The sequence below is a fragment of the Nomascus leucogenys genome, chromosome 17, assembly GCF_006542625.1.
Source record: "Nomascus leucogenys isolate Asia chromosome 17, Asia_NLE_v1, whole genome shotgun sequence".
NCBI classification, from domain to species: Eukaryota; Metazoa; Chordata; class Mammalia; order Primates; family Hylobatidae; genus Nomascus; species Nomascus leucogenys.
The window spans coordinates 88,190,828-88,218,649 of record NC_044397.1 but is presented as its reverse complement, the minus strand read 5'-3'; the positions used below and the strand labels follow the sequence as shown (position 1 = coordinate 88,218,649).

The following is a 27,822-nucleotide window of genomic DNA, read 5'->3' as shown; positions in this document are numbered from 1 at the left end:
CCTCAGACCCACCTCTAAGGAGCCCCCGACCTGCCCACGACCCAAGGACTCCCAGCCCCTGGCCAGACACATACCTTTCAGGTCCAGACAGTCGAGGCGGTGCCCGAGGTCTGTGAATTCCTGAGAAAGTAGAGTGGATGGGGGTTAAGGCAGGAAGACACTTGAACAGGGGGGCAGCCGAGGCCCTGAATGGCTGCTATGCCTGAGGTCGGGCAGGGTTCTGGGGTGGGGTTTGGGCAAAGGCACTGAACAGAGGCTCAGAGGCCGCCCACCAGCTGGAACCTGGGGTACAGGGCCTTAGACAGCGAGAGAACTCTGCACCCACATGACTGAGGACCGGCCAGCACTGCAGCCAGGCAGGCCTGGGCGAAGCCCCCTGCCCCAGCAGGAGCGAGTGAGGGAGTGGGCCCAGCATCTCTGGGGATGTCCCAGCAGAGGAGGCAGTCTGTGCGAAGGCTGTGAGGCAGGAAATGAGCCTGGGAAGACGGCAAGGCTGGGCACAGGAGGCCTCTTGGTGAAGGCAGGGCCTGGGGCCCAGCACCCAGTCAGAGCCCACCGCCCTGCAGACGCCAGCGCCCGTGCTCTGAACTTACACACATCACCTGCAGGGTGGGTGCGGCAGGGCTGGTCTGAACCAAGCCGACGGGCTCCAAGGACCCACTCTCTCAGCCGCCACACTGCGCAGCCACCCTTCCTGGGACCTGGCAAGCCCCTCTTCTGGAATGTTCCAGAGAACCTACCCTAACCCCAGTGAACAGTGATGGACAAGCAGCCTGGTTGCTTCCAGCACAGCTGAGGGTACAACAGCCCGAGGACAGGCAACCCTGGAACCCTCAGGACGAGCGGTGCTTCACTGACTAGGCGCCAGGCAGGGGCCCACAGGAGAGGTGCCGAGGGAGGGGACTGGGGGACCGGCAGGGTGGGAGAGCGACCTATGTGGAAATGGAAAACCAACAGGTACCTCTCAATAGCCACCTTGCCAACGCACAGAAAAGGCCAGGAAATGCCGAGTGGCCAACAACGGGGGTTCCTGAGGAGGGGGCCTTGGGGCAGGAGATAAGAGGTAGATTTGGCTTTTCAGATCTGTAGTATTTTTATTTTTTTTTAATCTCAGGATATGTGTTATTTCTGTAATTCTGACTTTTATGAATATGCTGGGCATGGCCCAGCATTTTAGGAGGCCGAGGTGGGCAGATCACCTGAGGTCAGAAGTTCGAGACCAGCCTGGCCAACAGGGCGAAACCCTGTCTCCACTAAAAATACAAAAAAAATTAGCTGGGCATGGTGGCACACACATGTAATCCCAGCTACTCGGGAGGCTGAGGCTGCAGTGAGTCAAGATCGTGCCACTGTACTCCAGCCTGGGAGACAAAAGCAAGACTCCATCTCAAAAAAAAAAAAAAAAAAAGAATACATAAATTTTGTAATTCAGACTTACAAGAATCATAGATATGCCTCTTTTTTTTTTTTTTGAGACAGAGTCTCGCTCTGTCGCCCAGGCTGGAGTGCAGTGGCGTGATCTCGGCTCACTGCAAGCTCCGCCTCCCGGGGTTCACGCCATTCTCCTGCCTCAGCCTCTCCGAGTAGCTGGGACTACAGGCGCCCGCCACCACGCCCGGCTAATTTTTTGTATTTTTAGTAGAGACGGGGTTTCACCGTGGTCTCGATCTCCTGACCTCGTGATCCGCCCGCCTCGGCCTCCCAAAGTGCTGGGATTACAAGCGTGAGCCACCGCGCCCGGCCCATAGATATGCCTCTTAACCAGGGAACAGCGTTTCTTTTGGGGCTGACAGATACCTGAATGTCTTACTTTATAGAATTCTGTGCTCTTCATATTTATGAAGAAACTGATTCGTTCTCTAGCTGGGCAGCAGGCTTTCAAAGATGTATTCATGAACACCTGGGGCTGGGGACTGGGAGGCCCTCTCCTGCTGGGGTGGTTCCACCCTAGGGCCCCTCCTTGACACCCACACCGGACACACCCACCCTGCCCCGCCCGTACCTGCAGCTGCCTGAGGAGCTTGGGGATCTGCCTGCAGTTCAGCTTCTGGCAGGCCTGCTTGTAGGCGCCGATGACCTCGTCCACGGTCACATTCTGGGCTGCAGGCACAGAGGACCCAGGCCTGTGACTGTCCACACCCCGAGTCCTTCATGGGGCTCCACCCACTCCCGCCCTAAGGCCTCTGCCCATACTGCCCTCTTCAGCCCTCCCCCAACAACAGGCTGCCTGAGCTCTGTCCTCCCTTTCAGGCCCCCCGCTGGCCACTGCCCGAGGTAAGGTGCCCTTGGGCACCTGCACCCCAAGTCAGCACCGTCCTCTACACCTCACCTCGGCTCCAAGCACCTTCACACAAATACACAATGAACAGCACACAATCTTTCTACACATCAGCCACCTCCCCTACTAGCCCGGGAGCCCAGGAGGACGGGACTGCGGCTGTCTTGGTCACCACCATGTCTCCAACACTGTCTCGGCGTTTTGTTTGTTTTTGAGACAGGGTCTCACTCTGTCACTCAGGCTGGAGTAAGTGGTGAGAACACGGCTCACTGCAGCCTTGACCTCCCAGGCTCAAGCATCCTCCCGAGCTGCAGAGACCAAAGGCTTGCACTGTCACGCCCAGGTCATTTTTATTTCTGGTGGAGATGGGGTCTCACTATGTTGCCCAGGCTGGTCTCAAACTCCTGGGCTTCAGCAATCCTTCTGCCTCAGCCTCCCAAAGTGCTGGGATTACAGGTATGAGACACTGTACTTGGTCCTTGGTTTTTGGGGGTTTTTTTTTTGGATTTTTGGGTGAAAGAATGAATCCTCGCTTCAACCCTATGAGGAAACCAAGCTCAGAGAAACAACCTTGCCCGAGATCACACAGCAGGTATATATGCGAGCCGGGCTTTGAACTCAGCTCTCAACTACAATGCCACGTGCCTCTCCGAATCGCCACTCCCAAAACACTCTCAATAGCTAAACATCGCCGTACACTATTCAGGGCCCAGCCCCTTGACGCAGGACACAGCAGCAGTTGGAAGACACAGGCCTGGTCCCGGGTGTTCCCAGGCTAACAGGCAGTGGCTCCCAGCATGAAGGGATGTAGCCCAAACCCAACAGCTGCAGCCCCGGTCCCTGGAGGGCCATAGCCGCCACCACTCGGAAGGGAGGGCTGGGCTTTCCATCTGCACAGATTTGCCTTTTCTGGACATTTCATTAAAATGGAATTGAAACTGTGTGGCCTTCTGCGGTTGGCTTCCCTTACTGAGCATAATGAGCGCGAGTTTCAGTCCCTTTATACCGCTGAAGAGTAATTATAGGATGTGCTGCGTTGTGTTTGCCCATTCACCAGCTGAGAGGAATTTGTACTGTTTCCAGTTTTTGGCTACTAGAGCTTGGATTTACCCCAGGGTGACCAGGGGAGCAGGAAGGAAAGGCTAGGAGCAGAAGAGGGAGAGGTCAGGCCTGGCCGTTAGATCTTCTTTGGGCCAGCAGATATTGGGCATGGAGATGACACGACGGGCAGGGAAGGGGGCCAGGAAGAGGGCTTGCTGGCAGCTTCTTGGGGGGGCCCCCTCGCCCTGCTGCCATTCCCCTGCTGCTGGACTCAGTGGGAGTCCCCGAGAGAGCTCCCAGTCCAGTAATATCTCCGTGTGGACTCCTCCTCCTGCCACCCTGCTAGGCCAGGGTCTCTGTACCGCTGGTCTCATCAAGCACTGCCCCATTTTCTAGGGGAAGAAACTGAGGTCCAGGTAAAGTATGGTGTCTCCCTGGGACCAGGTGGCTGGTCCAGGGCAGAGTCTAACATCAGACCCTGGGACTCCTCTCTGGCCACTGTGCTGGGTGGCGGTGGCTTGCTGAACTGCGGTGCTGGAGCAAAGAAGCCGACAGAGGCCAGCCGCCAGCCTCCCCAGAGGTCAGGCCTGGTCCCTGCCTGGGCACTTCCTCCTCCTTGGGGGTGGAGGCCTGGGAGGAGCTGCAGGGGATCAGCAGATGGCAGGTGCCCCTCTTGCAGACAGAGAGGGAGCTGTCTGACAAAGGCCCATGTGCTTGGTGACCCTGGAGCTCTAGTGGGGACTGGAACTGGCCCTGCCTGGGAAGGCAGCCCCCAGGACTGCAGCAGCTACCCCGAGCCATGGACAAGCCCATGCATGCCCCGGTCTTAACCATTTGACCCCCAAAGGGTCCATGAACTTGAGGGGAGACACTTATCTCTTTATTTTCATGAATGGAACTGAAATTTAGCATTTCCTTCTTATTAACAGAGGCCAAAAGAGAGAGAGAAAAAAAACAGTGTTTAGCAGACCTTGAAACTGACATGAAAAGAAACGACAGATATTTTCCCGTTGCAGCAAGTTATTGCAGATTCTGAATGCCCATCGCTACTCTGAGACTGAAGGCCTTATTACAGCTGCTGCTACATCCTGTCACTTCACATGTCAATGAGGAAGAGCATTTAGCTAATGATATTCCCACTGGCATCCTTTGCAATCCTATTTAATGTTTTGCCTTAAAAATCATCATTCCAGACCGGGCATGGTGGCTCACGTCTGTAATCCCAGCACTTTGGAAGGCTGAGGTGGACGGATCACTTGAGGTCAGGATTTCAAGACCAGCCAGGGCAACATGGCGAAACTCAGCCTCTACTACAAATACAAAAATTAGCTGGGTATGGTGGCGCGCTCCTGTAGTCTCAGTTACTCGGGAGGCTGAGGCAGGAGAATCACTTGAACCTGGGAGGCAGAGGTTGCAGTGAGCCAAGATCGCGCCATTGCACTCCAGCCTGGGTGACAAGAGCCATCCCAAAAAAAAAAAAAAAAGGAAATGCAAAATTGGAGGAACTATCAGAAGCGTAAGAAGAATTCACATGACACACAGAGCAGCGCTGCCCACGGACTTCATGCCAGGCGCTTCATCCAGGAGCACATCAACTCTGTGAAGCAGGGAGCCAGGCCAGGCCCACCCTAAGCTGTCCTGTGTGGCGGCTGAAGACAGGGTTCAAGTCCTAGCCCCTGGCTCAGGAGCTCTGGAGCCACTCTCAACTCTCCACATTTCAGCTTCCTCAAAGCCTTAAACGGGGAACAGAAGCGTAGCTGTTTTACAGGGTGGGTGAACTAACGGAACTAAATCGTTTCGGCCCGGGCCTGGCACTGCAAACGCTTAGCAGCAGCTCATGTCACAGCATCGCCAGGGTCCAGGATCAGGCTGGGGGTGGGCACCGCTGGGGCAAGGAGGCTGGCCCAGAGCTGGCTGTGGCATCAGGGTGGATACCACCATAACCCCTGACACAATGGCAGCCGGTCTCATGCACATAAAGTGCTTGGGATGGCGCCTCTTCTTTTTTTTGAGGCAGAGTTTCACTCTGTCGCCCAGGCTGGAGTGCAGTGGCACGATCTCAGCCCACTGCAACCTCTGCCTCCCTGGTTCAAGCGATTCTCCTGCCTCAGCCTCCTGAGTAGCTGGGATTACAGGCACGCGCCACCACACCTGGCTAATTTTTACATTTTTAGTAGAGATGTGGTTTCATCATGTTGGTCAGGCTGGTCTCGAACTCCTGACCTCGTGATCCACCCACCTTGGCCTCCCAAAGTGTTGGGATTACAGGCGTGAGCCACCACGCCCAGCCAAGATGGTGCCTCTTCTTTGTTCCAAGAGCCTCTGCGTGAGCATGAGGCCCAGTTCCTAGGCTGGCAACCTTCACTCCCCACACAGCGATCAGACCACACCTTCAGCTGGGTACCTATAGGGTCTGGAACCAGGCCTGGCCTTGAGGGAGTCACCACCAGAGCCAGAGACCGAGGAGGTCACATCCGCCCAAGTGCTTACAGAAGCGCAGTAGAAATGCACTTCTACTAAAGATACAAAAATTAGCCGGGCGTGGTGGTGGGTTCCTGTAGTTCCACATACTCAGGAGGCTGAGGCACGCTCAAGTAGAACCATTTGAGCCTGGGAAGTGAAGGATGCAGTGAGCCGAGATCGTGCCACTGTACTCCAGCCTGGGCGACAGTGACTCTGTCTCAAGAAAAAAAAAAAAAAGGAATGAGCACACCAAAACTAAGATTTTACAAATACTATTGCTTAGAAATGAGGCTAAATGTATTCAAATAAAAAAGAAACCAATCTATTAATAAGAAAAAAGAAAGAGCAGCATGGGCAGATCAGAGAAGAAGTTCGCACTGACAGCATTCCCACCCGCCAGGCCCATCACCAGCACTTCCAATGCAAATAAACACAGCTTCAATTCCCTGATCACTTCCATCACGGGAGTATTAGTATTCTCCCACTTTAGAGAGGAGACTGGGCGCATGGCTCATGCCTGCAATCCCAGCACTATGTGAGGCCAAGACAGGAGGATTGCTTGAGGCCAAGAGTTTGAGACCAGCCCAACAAAGCCAGTATCTACAAAAAAATTTCAGAAAAAAAGAAAAAAAAAAAAAAAAAAACAGAGGAGAAAACTGCAGCATGGGGCAGAGGTGCGATAACTTGTCCAAAGTTGCAGGGAGAGCAGCTAGCTGGCCCAGGACGAGCCCCTACACACACCTGTCCATTTAAAATAGTGTGAGGAGGTGGCTGAGTAAGAAGAAAATGGCAGTGTGAAACAGTTCATGAGCAGGTGTGGGTCAAAATAACTGACTCTGGCGTACTGAGCACTAACCACATGAGAGCTGCTACCCGAGGCATTTCACACCCAGTTCCTCAGTATCTGCACTCAATGCGGACTCAAGAGGGGAGGTGATGGGTCCACCAAGTCTGACCACAGGGCCAGCTTGGACCCACCTGACTACGCCATGTCACAGCCCACATGACGCCATGATGGACATGGAAAAGGTCATGTCATGCCCAGTGTCTCATTTAAGGCGGCAGGAAGCAGGTGATCTTTGTCAGTCACGGTTTCCAGGCAAAATGACTGAAGTCTCATAAAGGGGTGGGTCCCCAGGATCCAGGGGAGCATAGCCACAGGACCCCCATTCCACAGGCAGGGCCAAACTGCCATGGCAGGACTGCAGTTCATTCAAAGGCTTTGGTGTAGGGCCCAGGCTGGAGCTCAGAGCCAGGTTCCAAAGGGAAGGGCTGCACAGTGGTTAGGGCACAGCTGTGGCCCTCAGGGATGGGGCTGGGATCTTTGCTGTCTCTCTCACACACTCAGTGACCTTAGGCGGGCTTCACAGCATCTCACAGGTCCCACCTGAGATACAGGGTGTTGCAATATGGTTGAGAACATGAATTCTGGGCCGGGCGCGGTAGCTCACGCCTGTAATCCCAGCACTTTGGGAGGCCGAGGAAGGCAGATCATCTGAGGCCAGGAGTTCGAGACAGGCCCGGCCAACATGGTGAAACCCCGTCTCTACTAAAAATACAAAAATTAGCCGGGTGTCGTGGCACGCACCTGTAACTCCAGCTACTCAGGAGGCTGAGGCAGGAGAATCACTTGAACCCAGGAGGTGGAGGTGGAGGTGGAGGTTGTGGTGAGCTGAGATCGCACCACTGCACTCCAGCCTGGGCAACAAGAGCGAAACTCCTTCTCACAGACACACAAAAAGAACATGAGTTCTGGGGCAAGACTGCCTGGAGTCAAATCCTAGCACCCAACTCAAACTCTTGAGCAAAGCAATGTGACCCCTGTGCCTCAACTGTTTTATCCCTAAAATGGGGATGAGTGTAACTAACTCCCAGGGTCATGTGGCGAGTGTGTGACTTAGTAGGGTCCCTCCCTGGAACCAGTGCTTAGCACACACATATACATGCTCACTTGGTCCAGGGGTAGTGGCTCATGCCTGCAATCCCAACACTTTGGGAAGCCAAGGCAGGAAGTCCCTTTGAGCCCAGGAATTTGAGACCAGCCTGGGCAACATAGGGAGACCTTGTCTCTACAAAAAACTAAAAAATCAGTTGGGCATGGTGGTGTGTGCCTGTAGTCCCAGCTACTTGGGAGGCTGAGGCAAGAGGATCACTTGAGGCCAGGAGTTCGAGACCAGCCTAGGCAACATGGTGATACCATCTCTGCCAAAAATTTAAAAATTAGCCAGGCGTGGTAGTGTGTGCCTGTAATCCCAGCTACTTGGGAGGCTGAGGCGAGAGGATGACTTGAAACCAGGAGTTCAAGACCAGCCTGAGCAACAAAGTGAGACCTTGTCTCTACAAAACAAACAAAAAATACAAAAATTAGCACATGCCTGTGGTTGCAGTGACTTGGGAGGCTGAGATGGGAGGATAGCTTGAGCCTGGGAGTTTGAGGCTGCAGTGAGCTGTGACTGCGTCGCTGTACTCCAGCCTGGGCAATAGAGTGAGACTCTCTTAAAAAAAAAAAAAAAGAAAGAAAGAAAAATAAAAAATACATAACTGCTCCTTAGCTTTTACATTCCTGCTGTTTTTCCAGCATGCAGTAAATCCACCGTGTGCACACGTGTATGTGGGGTGGGCATGTGTGTGAGTGTGGATCTCAAGGTCAGGGCTCAGATGCATTTGCTCAAGTCCAAGGCTCTGAAGGCCCGTTAAGCACGGACCAGAATTCAAGTGGCTGTCAGGGAGGAGGAGAGGTATGTTCAGAACACATGTGTTTGGGTGTGTGTGTATTTTCTACAAAGCAGACGTGTGTCGGGGATGGATCTGCAGAGGTAATGGCTTGGAATAAGAAGACCTGAGTTCCATCCCTGGCCTGCCGAGACTGTGATAAATGATCACAGCAACCTCTTTCCCTCCCTGAAAGGGACACCTGGGGGGTCGCAGGCAACAAGGGACGTGAGAGTACCCATGAAGTAGCTGGCGCCAATGTCACAGTGCTGGCTTAGTCAGCAGGAGACACAAATGGAGAAAAAGATGATGATGGTGGTGGTGATGGTGGCAGCCACTTCCCGGTATCAGAAACGTACTCTGTGTAATGCATAGTGCTAAGCACTTTCTTAAAAAAAAAAAAAAAAAGAGTCAAGGTGTTGCTATATTGCCCAGGCTGGTCTTGAACTCCCAGGTTCCAGCAATCCTCCCGCCTCAGCCTCCCAAAGTGCTGGAATTACAGGCGTGAGCCGCCTCACCCAGCTCCTAAGTACTTTCCATGCGCAATTTCACTTGGCCAGCTCAGCACTCCTATGATGCTGGCATAACTAGACCTCCATCTTATCAGGGAAGCAATCTGGGAGAAGAAAAGACACCTGCCCAAGTCATGGCGCCTGGAAGTGACAGGACTGGAACACACCCCAGGACTGTCTTGACCTGAAAGCAGAGCACAGCTTAACTCTCGGCTCCCTTGTCTGGCCTGAGGAGGGGGAAGGGTTGGGGCAGAGGCAGGGTGTGGGGAGCCCTGGGTGGGATGGTGAAAGGCATGAGCTCCAAGGAGAGATGCTGCTGTGCAGGGCCTTGCTGCTGCAGGGATGGGGCTCTGCCGCTCGCCCAGCAGGTGGCAGCCAGCTCCCCAGGGAGAGGATGAAGGGCAAACAGAGCTTGCCTCCCACTCCCGCCGGCTGTGGCCCTCACAAAGGGACAGAGAGAAACCTGATGCCGGGCATCAGGTGACAGGCAGAGAGATGTCTGTCTGGCATTTGCACACAGGTGCAGTAGTACCCACGAGATGCAAGGACAGGTTGGGCATCAGGGGGTGGTGATGACTCACACCATCCGTGCCAGCCTGGAGCAGGGCGGGGGAAACAGACACAGTCATCCAAGTGGGAGTCAAAACACCAGGAAGCAACACTGTGTGGGCTGGGGGACACAGTGGGAGGGTGTCAGCTCTCAGAGGAGGGACAGGGAGGGAGGATGTCCAGACAAGCCTGGAGCAGGAATATTTAGGGCTGCTCCGTAACAACCATGCTACCTCTGGCTGGAGACGACCTTCCCATGCCCCAGTGTCCACGACATGAAATCGGGACATCTGCGAGCCAGGTTCACAGAGCACCAGAGTCAGGAGGTCCTAGCAAGGGACCAGGGGCCCAGATTTTAACAGGCCCCCATATGACTGTGATGGCAACCAGGCTCAGAATAACCACGCTCTGCAATGCAGGTGTTATTTTGTTATTTTGGAATGAACAGAAAGGAGCCAGGGTGAGCTGGCCTTGAAAGGAGTGTTCTCAGAGGCCCCACTGGGCTCAGGTCTGGGTCTTCATTCAGGAGGCCCACTGTGCAGTCCCTGTGCAAACCCCGCGGCAGGGAGCAACCACTGGGGTGGGCTTAAGTGTGACGGTGGGAGCAGGCCCAGCGCCAATGCACATCGGGAGGGGAGCACTGGGGATGATGTGGGATGGCGACCTGGTGGACCCTCGTGAGGACTTCACTCTCATTCTGCAGGAGACCGGAGCCACTGGGGGCGGGGGGCAGAGCAGCGACAGGATGGATTCAGGCTCATGGGAGGATTGTATTCGGCAGGAGTGGGGTCCCCTGTAGTACTCACGGGGAGGGGACCTGATTGTGCAGGTGGGCAGTCAGGAATGGCACACCAGATTGCCTGTAAGTGCTCTTCCATCTTGGATGGTGACAGCCTCACCTGTCCCTGGGTTTTGGCAGCTGAGCCCCGGCTAGTGCTCCAGCTCCAAGAGGGGTTGTGGGACACAGGCGAGTCAATGCCTGCAGCCCAGGCATCCCCCTGCTTGGCACCCTGCTGGTTAGGTCCTGTGCTGCCTGGACCCCACAGAAGCCCCCCAGCCACCCTAAGAGACATCATTTTACTATCCCCTTTTCAGAGTCAAGGCTCACAGAGGCAAGAGTACAGACCAAAAGGCCCAGGTCTGCCTCGACTTTATTATTGTTTTTTTCCATATTAAACTTGTAGTTTTATTCAGGTTTGATTTTAACAAATGTGTTGGGGAAAGAGACTGCAGGGAAGGGTAAAGCCCATGGGGGCAGGACCCCTCCCCTCTCCTCCTCTTCCCTCCCCATCTAAAGGGGTTTGGGGAGAGGCACAGGTAGGGCAGGGGGCTGGCCTTAGTCTGTGGGGGTGGTGCTTAGGGTATAGGGCCATGGGGAACAGGGGACCAGACCAGGGGTGAGTGGGGAGGGCACAAGGACCATGTGCCAGAATCCACCGCTTTCTGATTCCAGATTGAATTAAAATAAATAAATAAGGCCGGGCTCAGTGGCTCAATCTGTAATCCCAGCACTTTGGGAGGCCGAGGCGGGCAGATCACGAGGTCAGGAGTTCAACACCAGCCTGGCCAACATAGTGAAACCCTGTCTCTACTAAAAATACAAAAATTAGCCTGGCATGGTGGCATGTGCCTATAATCCCAGCTTCTCGGGAGGCTGAGGCAGGAGAACTGCCTGAACCCAAGAGGTGGAGGTTGCAGTGAGCCAAGATGGTGCCCCTGCACTCCAGCTTGGGCAACAGAGTGAGACTCTGTCTCAAATAAACCACAAGCATCACCCACCCTCTCCCCCCAACCAGGGCTGTAGTGCGAGGAGGGAAAAGGATGGCAGCTTCACCAAGGCCGTGGCTTTGCTTGTTCCTGGCCAAGGGAGCTAGGTGAAGGGCAGGGGCTCCCTGACAGATTGAGGGGGTGGGGAAAAAACAAAATAAAACGTCAAATACATTGTGTAGGAGGAGTCCAGCCTACAGAAGGCCAGGGGAGGGGGCCTCTGCAGGCTCAGAGGATCACTGCTGCCACCACCGCCACCCTGGGAGCCAGTTCTTTTGCCATGGTCTTGACTACAACAGCTGCCTCCTCTGTCATGGCAGACAGCACGGTGATCAGGGTCCCTTCTCCACAGCCGTACTTTTGCTCATCTCCTTGCCAAGGTCTCTTCAGGCAGACGAAGGTCCTCTCGCACCTCCCTGCTGTCCTGGAGCAGTGAGGGGTACCTTCCTGGATGCCAATCAGCTGGGAGTCATTCCTTTTGATGTTGGGGACACCCACATTATAAGGTGACAGGCGGTTATCTTTCCATTTCTTCCCAGTAAAGATGTCAATACCACCCAGGTGGACCTTGGTGCGGCCGTGCTTGCCAGTCTTCCAAGTAGACATCTCGAAGATCTTACAGGGCCAGCCTTTGAGCACCACGAAGCCATTGTTACATAATGCTGAGCACTGCACTGGGAAGGAGGCCGAGGCCCCTGCATCTCTTGTCTCGAAGTCCAAATCATCTGCCATTTTAAGAGGCTTCGATTCCAACTCTCGCAGACACACTGACTCAACCTTCTCTTCCCGCTGCAAACCCAACCGCTGCCTCTGGGCCTGCTGCTGCTGCTGCTGCTGCCTCTACCACCCTGCCTTGACTTTAAACACACACAGCTGCAGGCATCACAATATTTTTGCTTAAATGATCAGACTAGGCTCTGCAGCAACTACTCAACTCGGCCTTGTAGCATGAAAAGAGTAATAGATAGTATATAAACAAATGAGCCTGGACATGTGCAAATAAAACTTTATTTACAAACTCTGTCGGCTGGCCTGGGCTGTGGCTGCTGTGGATTGTCATTAGCTAAGCTCCATCAGAGATCCTTCCGGAAGGACATACAATAAACTAGGTGGCTGCTTTTAGGAAGGTGAGCTGGCAAAGCTGAAGGAGGACAGGGAGAGAAACTTACTTCTCTCTATATACCTTTTTAAAAATGTTTAATTTTATTGATACATAATTATTACACATATTTATGGGGTACATGTGGTATTTCAATAAATGCATACAAGGATTGAGTCCGGGTAATTAGCATATCACCTCAAACATTTATCTTTTTTTTTTTTTTTTTGAGATGGAGTCTCGCTCTGTTGCCCAGGCTGGAGTGTAGTGGCACGATCTCGGCTCACTGCAACCTCTGCCTCCCGGGTTCCAGGGATTCTCCTGCCTCAGCCTCCCTAGTAGATGGAACCACAGGCATGTGCCACCACACCTGGCTAATTTTTGTATTTTTAGTAGAGACAGGGTTTCACTGTGTTAGCCAGGATGGTCTCTATCTCCTGACCTCGTATCCGCCCGCCTCGGCCTCCCACAGTGCTGGGATTACAAGTGTGAGCTGCCGCGCCCGGCTCAAACATTTATCATTTCTTTACATTGAATCTCTGTCCACCTTTTTACATCTTTTGAATACTGAGGCACATACAGGTCTAGTCATAAGCCACATAAAGCCATTTCAGTCAATGATGGACTGCATATGCAGCTGGTGGTCCCATAAGATTTCCCACTATATTTTTACTGTCCCTTGTCTATGTTCATATACACAAATACCTACCACTGTGTTACACTTGCCGAGGGTACTCAGCACAGCCACATGCTGTGCAGCAGTGGAGCCCAGGAGCACTAGACTATTCCAGGTAGCCCAGGTGTGCAGTAGGCATGCCACCTAGGTGTTTTGTTTTGTTTTGTTTTTGAGACAGAGTTTCGCTCTTCTTGCCCAGGCTGGAGTGTAATAGCATGATCTCAGCTTACTGCAACCTCCGCCTCCCAGGTTCAAGAGATTCTCCTCCTGCCTCAGCCGTCCGAGTAGCTGGGATTACAGGCGCACGCCACCACGCCAGGCTAATTTCGTATTTTTATTAGAGACGGGGTTTCACCAGGTTGGTCAGGCTGGTCTCAAACTCCTGACCTCAGGTGATCCGCCCGTCTAGAACTCCCAAAGTGGCTGGGATTACAGGTGTGAGCCACCAGGATTACAGGTGTGAGCCACCAGGATTACAGGTGTGAGCCACCAGGCCTGGCCTATGCCACCTAGGTTTGTGTAAGTCCACTAGGATGTTCACACGACCATGAAATCATCTAACGACGCAGTTCTCAGAATGTGTCATCATTAAGTGATATAGGACCGTATTACTACACAACTCACACATTAAGGTGAAAGAAACCAACATCACCAGCCCCTGAGCAGCCTGGCCACAGGCCGTGCTCCTGGTGACTGTGCTAACTCAGAAGGCTCCCATTCCTGAGGCTTCTGGCAGATAATCAGATAATCAATAGGACTTGGTCACTGCTACATGCACAAGGATAGGCAGGGTGGAGACAGAAGCTGGGAAGAACCTGGCTTCCAGCCTGGGTGACTGGAGAGCTGGTGGGGTCCCAAGCCAGGAAACACTGCAACACATGGAAATAGAGATGTCATTTTCTTCTGAGAGCATGGAGGCAAGTATTATTGACATAATTTCAAAAGAGAGAAGAAACACTTATTGTGGTATTTTCCAGAATTCTCAAGCTGGGGAGGTAGGGCGAGGGTGCAATAAAGTCACACCTGGAAACCAGGCCTGAGCTCTTGTTCACGACAATAAATAACCACCTACATGGCAGAGCTCCATTCCCCCACAGCATGGGGGCCTCGAAGCCAGGCGCCTGGGTTCCAATCCCTGCTCCGTTGCCAACAGCACAGAGCAGTGACCGCCCTGGGCCTCCTGCTGCATCAACAGCACCTTCCCAGGGAGGGCTTGGTGAGCTCACCCAGCCTGGCCCTCAGCACCGCAGGGCACACAGGAAGGGTTCCTGTCCCCGCCCTCCAGAACCCTATGTTACAGTTGCTGCCACCACTCTGTGCCTGCCACATGCACCTACCCCACAAGGGGGCACCATCACCATCGTTCCACCTCACAGGCTCCGAGGGAAGGTTCCAGTTGGGAGTCTCATGGCAGGTGGGTGACCGGCCCATGTGGGACAGCGTCTCCAGGAGCAACCTGGGAATCCGGTGCTGGGCCTCTCTGCAGGACTCTCCATGCTTGTCTGAGCCCCCATGACTTGGGCACCATCCACCTCTATCCGGATGGTTGGGCTGCACACCCTCGGGCAGGAGCCTGGGGCGCAGGGGGTGTGGTCCACCTTTCCTGAAGCCTGTGCACTTGCAGCAGCCCCACAGGTAGAGATTTCAGGTCAAGTGAGAAACTCATCCCACAGGGAGCTCTGCCTTGGCGTGGGGTCTGGGAAAGGACGAAGTGGTCTGAGGCCAGAATGGCCCACTTCTCTTCCTGTCTTCCCCTGGGTGGACCAGCCTTGGTCACCCAATCTCTCTCACCCCAGGACCCTGGATAGGCCTCTTCACATTACCTTGACTCCCCGCTGTCCTCCCCAAAGGTTCTAGGAGTAGATAGGTGCCCCGTCCCACAACCTCTGTTACAGTGATTGGTCAGTGACAGGAAGGTTACAGAGCCAGCCACAGCCGGTCCTCAGCCCTGAGATGCAACTCTCAGGAAAGAGGAGCTCTCTTCCCACTAGGGTGGTTAAGACGGCATCCCATTTCTAGAAGCACTGGCAGCCATTCCTGCACCCGTCAGGAGGGAACAGCCTCCCGAGAATGAAGCCAGCTCAGAGGAAAGCCAAGCTCAGATATTTTATTTTTTAGACGGAGTCTTGCTGTCGCCAGGCTGCAGTGCAGTGGTGTGATCTTGGCTCATTGCAACCTTTGCCTCCCAGGTTCAAGCAATTCTCCTGCCTCAGCCTCCTGAGTAGCTGGGACTACAGGCGCCCACCACCACACCCGGCTAATTTTTATATTTTTAGTAGAGACAGGGTTACACAATGTTGGCCAGGATGGTCTCCATCTCTTGACCTCATGATCCGCCTGCCTCAGCCTCCCAAAGTGCTGGGATTACAGACGTGAGCCACTGTGCCCGGCCAAGCTCAGAGATTAAAGAGATATTGTTTGATAAAGAGATATTGTGCCTGACACCACACTATTCAGGACCCTTCAGATCCATAAGACAACAAATCTCCTCTTTTTGCTTCAACCATTCTGCCTCAGGCTTCGAATTTAGGAGAATTCCGTCTTGCCTCTCATCTGATAAACATTTCCCAAAACCTATTTTTTGGGGGGTCCCCATCTGTCGCCCAGGCTGGAGTTCAGCGGCTCAATCATAGCTCACTGCAGCCTTGCACTCCTGGGCTCAAGTGATCCTCCCACCTCAACCTCCCAAGTAGCTGGGACTACAGGCACGCCCTACCATGCTTGGCTAATTTTCTTTTTTCTTTTTTTTATGTAGAGACCAGGTCTCACTATGTTGTACAGGTTGGTCTTGAACTCCTGGGCTCAGGTGATCCTCCTGCCCCAGCCTCCCAAAATGTTGGGATTACAGGTGTGAGCCACCAAGCCCAGTCCCCAAAACCTACTCAGGCCAAGCTCCGTGCTGGCACTGGGGAGACAGGGATGACTCTGAACTGGTCCCTGCCCTCCAGGGGTTCTTGTCTGGTGGGGAAGCAGCACACAGATGATGCTTGAGAGCGAGGAGGGGGCCATGCACGCACTGGACTGAGCAAAGGCCAGGCAGACAGGTAGAGTCAGGTCTCAGGGGCCGCCTTTCAGCCTTGTCAAAAAATTTGGACCTCTCTTGGGAGGATTTCTAGGATCATTGCGGGAAAAGAAAGAAAAGAAAAATAGAAAAATCTGGACCTCTCCACTCATGGGGCATTATGCTCTGGCAACATCCCAAATTCTTCCCTTCCCCAGAAGGGCCTGGTGCTTCCCAGCACCTCACATTCTCCCTCCCCTTTATACATTACATGGTACATGCTCTCACTGCTTACTACTTCTTCAATTCTCAGCTTAGGAATGCCTTCTCCAGGAAGCCTTCCCTGATCCCCACGGTAGGTCAGGCCCCACCCTCTGGGCTCCCCATCTCAGCCCTGTCCCCTCTGAGTTGTCACCATCTGGAGACCTGTGTGTCTCCCCCACTGGACTATGAGCCCTAGGAAGACAGCATGGGGTGGTCTGTGGTCCACACTGTTTCCCCAACATTGCCCCACATGGCGCCAGGCACAGATAAGGGGCCAAGACAGGCACAGAAAAGGTGAGTGAGCGGACAGAGGAGAAGCTCACATCTGGCCACTGCAGTAGACCCTGAAGGTAGATGGGGACGTTCTGGCCAGGAAGGGCCCGGTCTGCTCCATGCTTAGGAAGATTACTGCGGGGACCTGGCCCAGTGAACAAGGAAGCCTGCAGGCAGGGGAGAGGGATGCCAGGGCCTCGAAGCTGCAAGAAGCTACTCATGTAGTGAAACACGCTCTAAAATTCTAAAACATGCCCTAAAGCATTCCTTGCACAGAATGGTGCGAGCAGCTCTTTATTGAACCCCTTCCCTACCAGGCACTCTGCCAAACACTTGATTACTGCATTCAATCCGCATCATAATCCTGCAGAGTAGAATTTCCAGCCTCTACCACACTACAGAGGGAATGGTCTTCTGAGGCCACACCTGTGGGAGTGGACAGAGGGAGGCTTGAAGCAGAGCTGTCTCTGTCCTGCATCAGTACCCTGAAGCCCTCAGGCCCCTGGCTTCAAACCGGACAGACAGGTTGTGGGGGCCTAGAAATGCAGCCTTCTCGAACTTCAAGACAGGGAGGCTGCCAGAGAGACTGTCTTTCTCTGTTGGGTTTCCAGGATGTGGAGAGCGGGTACTGCCTTCAGCAAGGATGCCGTCGTAGGTTTCTTCCTGGTGCCTGCAGGAAGACCCAGCCTCCAGAGGCCCTTCACAGGTGCCAGTGCTGGGCGAGAGAGGTGTGGGCACCTGGTCCAGCCTGGGGTGTACTCACCCCTGGGACAGCCCCCAAATGCCCCCAATAGGCAGTGGCCCAATCCCCCACAAGCCAGCTCTGTCCCAGAGCCTTCTGCACAATCAGTGAGACAAATCCAGGGGCACTGGCAGAACAGCATCAAGGCTATGATGGAGGGAGGGAGGGAAGGAGGGGACATGGAGGAGGGGAGGATGGCCAGGCTGGGATCAGCTGCGGAGGGTGGCATCTGCAAAAGTCTCAAGATATGGCAAAGATGCAAAAGGCGTCTCTGGCAGAGGGAACTTTGTGAAGAAAGTGCAGGTGCAGGAGGCTGCCTGATGCATCTAGCAGTGATGCCGCACAGATCGGGACCTGGAGTGTGAGACGAGCGGGGTCAGCGAGGAGGCTGGAGGGGTCAAGGTCCTGCTTATGGAGCACGGGAGGCAAAGCGTGCACATGGGAGAGCTGCATGGCCAGACCTCACTCGGGGGTGCTGGGGAGGGGCTGCTACAGTCATTGACGTCCTGATCCTTGCCAGTGGCAGAGCCATCTGGACACAGTGCCTCAGGGTCTTTGCACCTGTTACCCCCTTCCCAGAGCACCCCTCTTCCTCACATCCCAACAGTTCCTTCCCTCCCTGCCTGCAGGTCTTCACTCCCAAGTCACCTCCTCAAAGGCCTTCCCTGGCCACCCTCTGAAAAGTCAGCCCCTTTATCACTATGAATCCCTGCTTCCTTCTCTAGGTGGCACTTCTCATGACCTAGCAGGAAGCGTACTAATCTATGCATTTATGCTGTAATGAGGGGAGAACTCTTACCCCTTTTGTTCACTGAAATATCCCCAGAAAGGTCTTTACTGGGCACACAGTAAGTGCTCAATAAATATGTGTTGACTGAAGGAACACGAAGATGGGGCTGGGGTGGGGCTCTGGAGTCAGCACAGGTGTGAGTCCCCAACTCAGACAGAGCCAGCTGGGTGAACTCAGGGAAGGTCCCTTCTTGTCTATGGCAGGCTTTTGGGTGCCCTGCACTCAGGCAGCGAAGGTGTGCACGTGATGAGGTCACCAACGGGTGTGCTCAGCCCAGAGCTAGCCTGGGGCAAATGCCTTCTACGCGCCTTCACTGGGTGTCCAGTTCCGTCCTCTGCTCCCACAATGCCACGGCCTCGGTTGGGAAGCAGGGAAGGGACAGAACCACACAAGGCCTCCTGGGGCCTGAAATAGGGAGGAGGAGGCAGAAGAGCACCCACAGAGCTTTCTGTGGGAACCCCACACCCCCAAGCCCTCGCTACCTCTGCGGATGCGCTGCTGCATGGTCTCTACCCCTGCAAAACCACACGTCTACACTGCCCACGTGGAGACAATCCTCACTCCCGCCTCCAAGCCCTTCCCCAGGCTGCTCCACACAGAATCAGAGTCTGATCAGTCATGTAAGCCCAATGCAGGGGGCTTCCCAAGGGCAGGTATTTCTCAGGGGAGTATCTTTACTGAAGGGGGCCCCAGGGCAGCCTGATGTGTAGTCAAACCCAGATCTCTAAGTCCAGTCCTGGAGCAACCACAGAATGACGCCCGTGGAGGCCGCAGCACCCCACCGCGGGCACCCAGAGGCCCCTCAAGAGCAGGGCTCACACCAGCCCCTGGACTCCCTGCATACACTGCACGCAGCTGCCTACACACCTCTCAGGTCCTTGCGTGAGGACCCTGTATATTCACTGTGTGGCACTGGTCAGGTTTCCTGGGTGGAGAAGGCTCTTCCTGCCTCTAACCTCCTTCCTGTATTTGGGGAGCTCCCTACCTAGGGAATCCAGTGACCTCAATCCCGCCCATCCGAGGGCCCAGGTGTCCTCCTGCCTGGTGACATCCTCCCCACACATTCCTTTGCTACAAATACTGCAGGGGTCTGTTTCTGGGCTTACAGCCGAGGGCCATGGCTGACACACGCACTGCCTCCCATGGCAGGGAGACAGACGCCCTGAGGAGGAAAGTCCTCATCCCAGAGTGTGAGTGTGCATGCAGGTCTGTGCTTCTGACCCCCTCTTGAAGCCACTGCCCTGCATTTCCCAACAGTAATCATCCCCACCCTCTCCCACCACCCCTACAATCCCCAGTGGCACTCAGCAGAGAGGGATGGGGGAAGAGAACAAATACTGCTTGGGGCCCTTCTACCGCGCTTTACCAGTGGAGCCGTAACTTTGCGCCTACTCCCAAAACTAAGCGATTGGCAAACTAGATCTCGTTTCCACTTCCTAACAGCCCTGAGAAATAGAAATTATCTCCCCAACTTTCCAGAAGAGGCTTAGAGATGAGAAAGGACCTGACCAAGGACATGGTTCCCTCTCAAAGGCAATTTGGCAAGACCAGTCAAAAGTACAAATGTGCGGGGCACAGTGGGTCACGCCTGTAATCCCAACACTTTGAGAGGCCAAGGCTGAGGCAGGCAGATTGCCTGAGGTCAGGCGTTCAAGACCAGCCTGGCCAACATGGTGAAACCCTGTCTCTACTAAAAATACAACAATTAGCCAGGTGTGGTAGCGGGTGCCTATAATCCCAGCTACTTGGGAGGAGAATTGCTTGAACCTGGGAGGCGGATGTTGCAATGAGACAGCACCACTGCACTCCAGCCTGGGCAACAGAGCGAGACTCCATCTCAAAAAAAAAAAAAAAAAAAAGGCCGGGCGCGGTGGCTCACGCCTGTAATCCCAGCACTTAGGGAGGCCGAGGCGGGCGGATCACAAGGTCAGGAGATCAAGACCATCCTGGCTAACACAGTGAAGCCCCGTCTCTCTACTAAAAAATACAAAAAATTAGCCGGGCATGGTGGTGGGCACCTGTAGTCCCAGCTACGCGGGAGGCTGAGGCAGGAGAATGGCGTGAACCTGGGAGGCGGAGCTTGCAGTGAGCCGAGATCGCGCCACTGCACTCCAGCCTGGGCAACAGAGCAAGACTCCATCTCAAAAGAAAAAAAAAAAAAAAGTACATACGCATATACCCTTTGATTAGCAATTACACACTTGGAGATTAATCCTACAGACATACTTGCAAAGATGGAAAATCATACATGTAAGGACAGTCACTGCAGCAGCTTGCGAATGCAGAACCAGAACCAACCACAATATCTACCAGCAGGGACCGGCCAGTTCCCCAGAGTTCATCCACGCAGTGGAGCCCTGCCGCCACAGAGAATGAGTGTGTGCTCTCTTAGCCAACAGGGAACAGTTTTCAAGACACAAATGAAAAAAGCAAGGTGCAGAACGGTGTGCTCATGAATGCTACCCTTTATGCAAGAAGGGGAGAAAACCGGGCACGGTGGCTCACGCCTCTAATCCCAGCACTTTGGGAGGCTGAGGCACGCGGATCACAAGGTCAGGAGATCGAGACCATCCTGGCTAACACGGTGAAACCTCGTCTCTACTAAAAATACAAAACATTAATTGGGCATGGTGGCAGGCGCCTGCAGTCCCAGCTACTCAGGAGGCTGAGGCAGGAGAATGGCGTGAACCCGCGAGGAGGAGCTTGCAGTGAGCGGAGAGAGCGCCACTACACTCCAGCCTGGGCGACAGAGCAAGACTCCGTCTCTATTAAAAAAAAAAAAAAAAAAAAAAAAGGGGGGGAAAATAAAAAATCTGTGCTCATCATTTAAAAGCAAATGAACACAGAGATGGAGTAGCCAGTGAAGCAGCTGGGAACCAGGAACAAAGAGGGACCCCAGGCCCTTCTCCGGGCTTCCTGGCAGCTCCTAAAGCCCCTCCTGGGGCGGCGGCCTCCTTCAAACAGGAAGGCTGTGTGGGGTGCTGGGGGTAGAGCTGGCTCTTCTCTGAGCACCACACCCAGCCACCTCTCATGTGTGCAGAGCCACAAGAGAGTACAGCCCTACCTGGCCACTTTCCCAGTGGTCTGATCCTGGGCCTGGGGCAGATGACAGTGGAGGACAGAGGATGCTGGCTTGGGGCTGAGTGTTCCCACTGTTTCACAAGCAACGTATAGGTAAAATGATAGCTATCTTAGAGCTGCTGCAAAATAATGCAGGTGAGAGTGGCATGGAGATAGGCAGGAACAGACTGGCCATGTAGTCATCAATTCTGAAGCCAGAAAGTGGGTCGGTCCATCAGACTCATTATACTCCTACTACTTTCTTGTGTCTGAAAATGTCCATCAAAAAACAGTTAAATGGGCCAGGCGCCATGGCTCATGCCTGTGATCCCAGCACTTTAGGAGGCCAAGGCGGGCAGATCATCTGAGGTCAGGAGTTCGACACCAGCCAGGCCAACAGGGCAAAACCCCATCTCTACAAAATACAAAAATTAGCCGGGTATGGTGACACATGCCTGTAATCCCAGCCACTCAGGAGGCTGAGGCAGGAGAATCGCTTGAACCTGGGAAGCAGAGGCTGCAGTGAGCCGAGATCACGCCACTGCACTCCAGCCTGGGTGACAGAGAGCAAGACTCTGTCTCAAAAAAAAAAAAAAAAAAAAAAATTAGACGGGTGTTGTGGCATGTGCCTGTAATCCCAGCTACTCGGGAGGCTGGGGCAGGAGAATCGCTTGAACCCAGGAGGTAGAGGCTGCAGTGAGTGAGATCACACCACTGCACTCTAGCATGAGTGACAGAGAATGAGACTCCATCTCAAAAACCAAAAAACAAAACAAAAAGTTAAATGAGAAAAAAAAAAAAGCAGCAGCTGCTCAGAGGTGGTGGCCTACAAGGAGCCCAGAGGTGGCAGGTGGGCCGGGAGGGAGGTCTGGCACCAAGGCCAGTCTCTCATGACAGAATTAGTTATAAAGCCCAGCCCGGCTGTGGAGGCAGCCACTTGGATGGCTCCCTGGGGCCCGGCCAGCAGGTGCTCAGTGAATGTGGGCTAAAGGAAGGAAGGAACTTGGGCCTCATGCCCACCCCTGAGGGACAGGACAGCCAGATGGAGGGTTGTCAAAGGAGAACTCTGAGGCACACGGTGAGGGGTGGCAGGAAGCTGGGGCTCCTGGCACAAGTCCATAACTGTGGTGTCCCAACGATCGGCAGGGAGTCCGCCAACAGCTGTCATTTACTACGCAGTTATCTCAGGCAACCCCTTTATGTACCCGAGCTCACTGAAACCTTAGTACATCCCTGGGAAGGGGATACGGCCAGGACCCCCAACCCAAGACAAAGAAGAGGAGGGTCAGAGAGGTCACATCCCTGAGTGACCACAGGGGGGATCCTCCTCTTTCACTGCTGAGCCACTATGACCTTCAGAGTCAGCCTCCTAAATGAGAGCCCAAAGTTAGCTCCACGGCCACGCAGTTGCCTTCCAGGGGCAACATCCTCAGATGCTCTGTGACACAGGTCACAGGCCCTGGGCTTCCCACCCACTCTGCACTGGGGAACCCTCTCCCCCTGCTAAACTGGGAGCTCCCCTGGGCACTCATGGGGACAGTTGCTGGGTGCTGGGAGGCCTGGACATAGAATAGGGCAGTTACACAGGCCAGCCTGAGAGGAGGGCTGCAGCTGCCTCTCTAGGCAGTTGGAAGCCCAGGCGGGACTTCTGGCTGCTGAGCCTGTTCCGAAAAACCTCTGCCTGTGACTCCTTGGGAAAAATGAAGGGACGCTGGTGGTGAGTTCTTCCCAGTGAACAACAGCCGGGCACCTCCACCCCCACCAGCCTCTCAGTAACCCAGAGGCCTGAGAAACGCGGATCACGCGGGGGCTGGAGCTGTAAGGCTGAGGAGGACACCTTCCCCAGCAGCCTCGGGCTCATCAGCTGAGCCACTGAGTCAACAATGCCAAGGACGGGCACTGGCTTACGAAGCCAGCCTCCTGCCAGGTGCTGCTCTAAGACTAACTCCACGGCCTCACTCTTGTAGCCCGGTCTACCAGCTGCCCTAAGCCTTTGCTCAGGTGGCCCCACTGGCCTGTCCCTACCTTGGGTGGGACGGCTGGGACAATCTCCAGGCTGGGTTTCCCACCACCAGTCAGCGCTTCAGAACTGCATGCCCATGGCAGGCACACAGAAGACCTGGTGGGGACCTGCAGGCAGACTCCCTGAGGAAGGAAAACCCACGTCCTGTGCAGTCCTCGCCATTCAGACCCAAAGCAGGTGCACAATTCGCTTAGCAGACCGTGCCGAGGAGCAGGCTGATTGCTGCCACAGGCTTTCACTCGGCACCGCCTGTCCCTGCACTGAGAGTAAAACCTCAACTCCTCAGCCCAGGACAAGGCCCCCTGATGCCAGCCCTCCGCCTGGGCTCGCCCTCGGCTCGGCTCGCGCACCCCTCCTCAGCCACTCCGCAGGCTTTGTGGTTTGTTCCTGCCTCCCGGTCTGCAACTGCTCTTCCCTCCCTCTGACAGCTTCCCTCCCCTCCTGCAGCTTAACCCACAGCTGACTTGCCATTCAGATCTCAACTCAAAAGTCACCTCCTGGCCAGGCACGATGGCTCACACCTGTAATCCCAGCACTTTGGGAGGCCGAGGCGGGTGCATCACTTGAGGTCAGGAGTTCGAGACCAGCCTGACCAATATGGTGAAACCCCACCTCTACTAAAAATACAAAAATTAGCCAGGTATGGTGGCACATGCCTGTAGTCCCAGGTACTTGGGAAGCTGAGACAGGACAATCGCTTGAGCTGGGAGATGGAGGTTGCAGTGAGCCGAGATCGTGCCACTGCACTCCAGCCTGGGCAAAAAGAGTGAAACTCGGTCTCAAAAAAAAAAAAAAAAAAAAAAAGTCACCTCCTCTGAGAAACCTCTCCTGACCCCTTTCTGTAGCAGCACCCCCATCCCCCACACCACACCCAGGCAACACTCTGCCACCTCACTGGACACATCCCAATCTCTAAGGATCTACTTGCTCGTTTTCTGTCCTAGACCAAGGGCTCCCTGAGTCTAAGGACGTCACTGTGGTGTCTGTCACTGTGAGTCTATGAATGAATGAATGCACTGACTCACTCTGGGAAATGAAGACAACGTCCACCCTTCCCTTCTCCCCAGAGAACCACGGGCTGGAGGGAAGGGAGCCCGCAATGCATCCCGGAAAGTTAGCTTGCTCAAGGGAGGCTGGGATGGCCGGTCCTTCCCTCTCAGACCCCCATGCCCTCCTCAGGCCTGCTGAGGGGCCATGAGTCCTGCAGTTTCCTGGGTGAGAGGAGCTGTTCTTTGCCCTTCCCGGCAGGGAGGCACCACCATTCAGCCAGCGGGTACCATGGCCACGTGCTGCAGGATGGCCAGCTGCAGGGGGCGGGCTGGGCTTACATAACCAACAAGAAGCCAGGCCTCTAGACCCCAGGCCACAGGCAGCGATGTGGGCAAGGCCTGCCCACTCCAGTGAAGGGCGCAGATGGCAGGTGCCACAGGCCTGCCTTCCCTTCCCCTCGTCCTGACCTTCCCAGCTGCCTGCCGCAGCTGAAGATCCTGTTACAGAAACAGATGCAGTCAGAACACACTCATGGCTTTCCAAGTCTCTTGGGACGGAAGGAACAAGGCAGATTGGGTGCACCTTCCCTCATGCCACAGCGCCTCACACACAGCAGCTGCATGTAAGGCCAATGGCAGGCTTGGATGAAAGGGGAAGTCAAGACCTTAATCCCTGGGTCCCCAGTCAAACAGTGTGCTATGCACCCGAGTCCCCCCATGTGACGCGCAACTTTTTTTTTTTTTTTTTTGAGACAGAGTCTCACTCTTGTCACCCAGGCTGGAGTGCAGTGGCACAATCTCAGCTCACTGCAACTTCCGCTTCCTTGGTTCACGCAATTCTCCTCCCTCAGCCTCCCGAGTAGCTGGGATTATAGGCACCTGCCACCACGCCAGGCTAATTTTGTATTTTTAGCAGAGACGGGGTTTCACCATGTTGGCCAGGCTGGTCTCAAACTCCTGACCTCAGATGATCCACCCGCCTCGGCCTCCTAAAGTGCTGGGATTATAGGTGTGAGCCACTGCACCTGGCCGCAACTTTTAATGATAAATAATTATTACGAGCAATGGCAAGCACTTACATATACTACCTCATTTACTCCCTTCAACAACCCTAAGATAGGTAGGGTTTATTATCCCCATTTCAAACGGGGAAACTGAGGCCACAGAATCAGTAAAAGTCAGAGCTGGGATTCGAGCCTGAGCAGTCTATGGCTCCACAATCCTCACTCTTAGCCAGACCCTTGACCTTTCTGTTCATGCCACGGTTTGGGGTACAGCTATCCCTCCCCCACCCTTTCCAAAGGACGAAATTGAGGCGCAGGGAGATGGAGCACGTGCCAAGGACACACAGCACAGGCAGGCCTGACTTCAAAGCCCACTTCATCTGGCTGGTGGACCCCATGCCTCACCCAAGAGTTTAAGGCGTTCAATATCCTGACCCAAGCCAGGTACCTACCCACCAGCCTCGCCACTGTCTCCTCTGTTCCAGCCTTGGTTTATTTCCTTCCAGACCCTTCTCTCAATCTGCAGTGGTGCTGTCTGCTGGTTGGCCAACCTGTTTCCCACACCTCCCTCTCTCTGGACAGTAAGCCTGGAAGGCAGGGCCAGGTTTGCGTTGCCACTGCTGTGTCCCCAGTACAGGACTGGGCACTGAGCTCAATACTCGCTGAATGCATGCCTGAACCACTAAGAAAACAACCAATCCTGTGGTGGAGACTAATAACACCCTCAGCACACAAGTGCCCAAGACTGTCCCCTAGCCCAGGGCTTTCTGCTGGGGTGTGTAGGGGGAGTTACGGGGTTCCTTTATGGCCTCCACAAGCCCCCCAGCTGGAAGGAGCTTCCCAAAGGGAGGTACACATCTGAGCACACTAGTGACTTTCTGCCTTGTGATGTGAATGCACCTTTTGAAAATTTAATTTTTTATATTTTGTGGAGATGGGGGGTCTCACTTGTTGCCCAGGGTGGTCCTGAACTCCGGGCCTCAGGCGATCCTCCTGCCTCGGCCTCCCAAAGTGCTCGAATTATAGGTGTGAGCCACTATGCCCAGCCTGTGAATGCACCTTCTAAACACATGTAACAGCAACCTAGTGAGGGCATGGCCTTTGCAGTCAGACCTTATACTTGGGGGTGCCTATTTGGGGTGTCTGCAGAGCCTCCTTCTCTAAAAACTGCCCTCCACCCCAACAAGTGTGGGCTGGCCCTCTACCGCCCATTTGACAGGGAGGATGTGGGGTCCTAGCTAAGCCTGCATGAGCTGCCCGGGTCAGGAGGCTGGACTGGGTGGTCCTGTTCCAGACACCAGGAGGGCTGGGCTTGCATGGCCCACGGCCAGCCTAGTGGAAGAAGTTCTAAAGAGAGAAAGAGGAGCAAGGAGTGCACGTGTTCCAGAGAGCAGGTGGCAGACCTGGTTCCTGCCAGCTTTCAGGACCCCTGGGAACAGGCAGAGCCTGGCCTCCATCCAATGAACACCCTCATTCACCTCCTGTGGCCCCAAGTGGATTCTGGCCCTGATAACAGACCCCAGTTGACACAGGCAATGGCTCTCGACCCTTCATGGCTGAGTCTCCTCATCTGCAAAATGGAGCTAATGAGACTGAGACTGACACACAAAGACTTCTAAAAACAGCCACTGAACTCTCTTGTGTAAAGTGTCCAGCGTGGGGCTGGCGCGTGGCAAATGGAAGCCCCTGTTATTGCAGAGGCCAACGCCTCAGCAGCGCCCGGGAGAGTGGATGCTGGATGAGCAAAGAGCAAGCAGAGCTGCCAGCTCCAGCCAGGGGCCCCCAATCACTGCCCCACCTGCTGCCTCCACCGGCTGCCTCCACCTGCCCCCGGGCTCCGAAATGCTGACCACACCCACGCCTGTCTGCCCTGAGACAAATATTTACCCAGGGCTGGGCACCTGACGATGCTGAAGTGAAGACTTGGGGACAAATCATCACCAAGAGTGGTGAGGGGGAGGAGAGAACTCTCTGAGGGAGCTCGCGGGGTGGAGGGGAACGCAGGCTCAGGGACAAAGGTAGCGACGGCCCAGGGCTGACCCTGCCTCCTCAAATCAGAGGCAGCACTGGGGCTAAGTAACTATGTTCCTCAGTCTACCCACTTCCAGCTTTGCCATGAAGAGTCAAGAGGACAGGAGCCAAAGCTCTCTGAATGCACGGTGCCTGCAGACAGGCTCTGCTACCATCGTGCAGGGCAGGGGCTGGGCTCTGGCTGCCAGGAGTGAAGTTCGGATTTGCCACTGACTAGCTGTGAGGAGCTGGATCTCTCCTTCACTGGTAAAACGGGGCAGCAATTCCACCTACCTCGTGGGATATGGACGGGATAAAACCAGCTGATGCACGGAGGGCTCAAGGCCATGCATGGTACCCAGTGGGTGTTCCACCAACGCTAGCTATTATGATTCCTGTTATGGATCTACAGGCCCACGGTGGCCCCCATACAGCCCTAACTGCTCTGGCACTGCATGAGAAGGCTGGCCTTTTCTACTTTTTTTGTAAGGGTAATGCACATCTTCCTGCCCTCACCCTCTTCAGAAAAGACACGCCAACACTTGAGCTCCCAGAGGGCCCGGTGGGCC

At 54.5% G+C, this 27,822-nt stretch overlaps 1 protein-coding gene and 1 pseudogene across 1 annotated transcript in view; both read right to left on the bottom strand.

Annotated features, from left to right (window-relative positions):
• The window catches only part of PPP1R37 (protein phosphatase 1 regulatory subunit 37), a 55,849-nt gene that overhangs the window by 7,303 nt on the left and 20,724 nt on the right, over nucleotides 1–27,822 (bottom strand). The window contains exons 2-3 of the mRNA XM_030795808.1: nucleotides 2,003–2,100; nucleotides 75–120 (exon numbers count right to left, since the gene is read on the bottom strand). Coding sequence (XP_030651668.1) covers nucleotides 75–120; nucleotides 2,003–2,100 — 144 coding nt within the window. The remainder of the gene's footprint in view (nucleotides 1–74; nucleotides 121–2,002; nucleotides 2,101–27,822) is intronic.
• On the bottom strand, nucleotides 11,404–12,603 carry LOC101177213 (annotated as a pseudogene).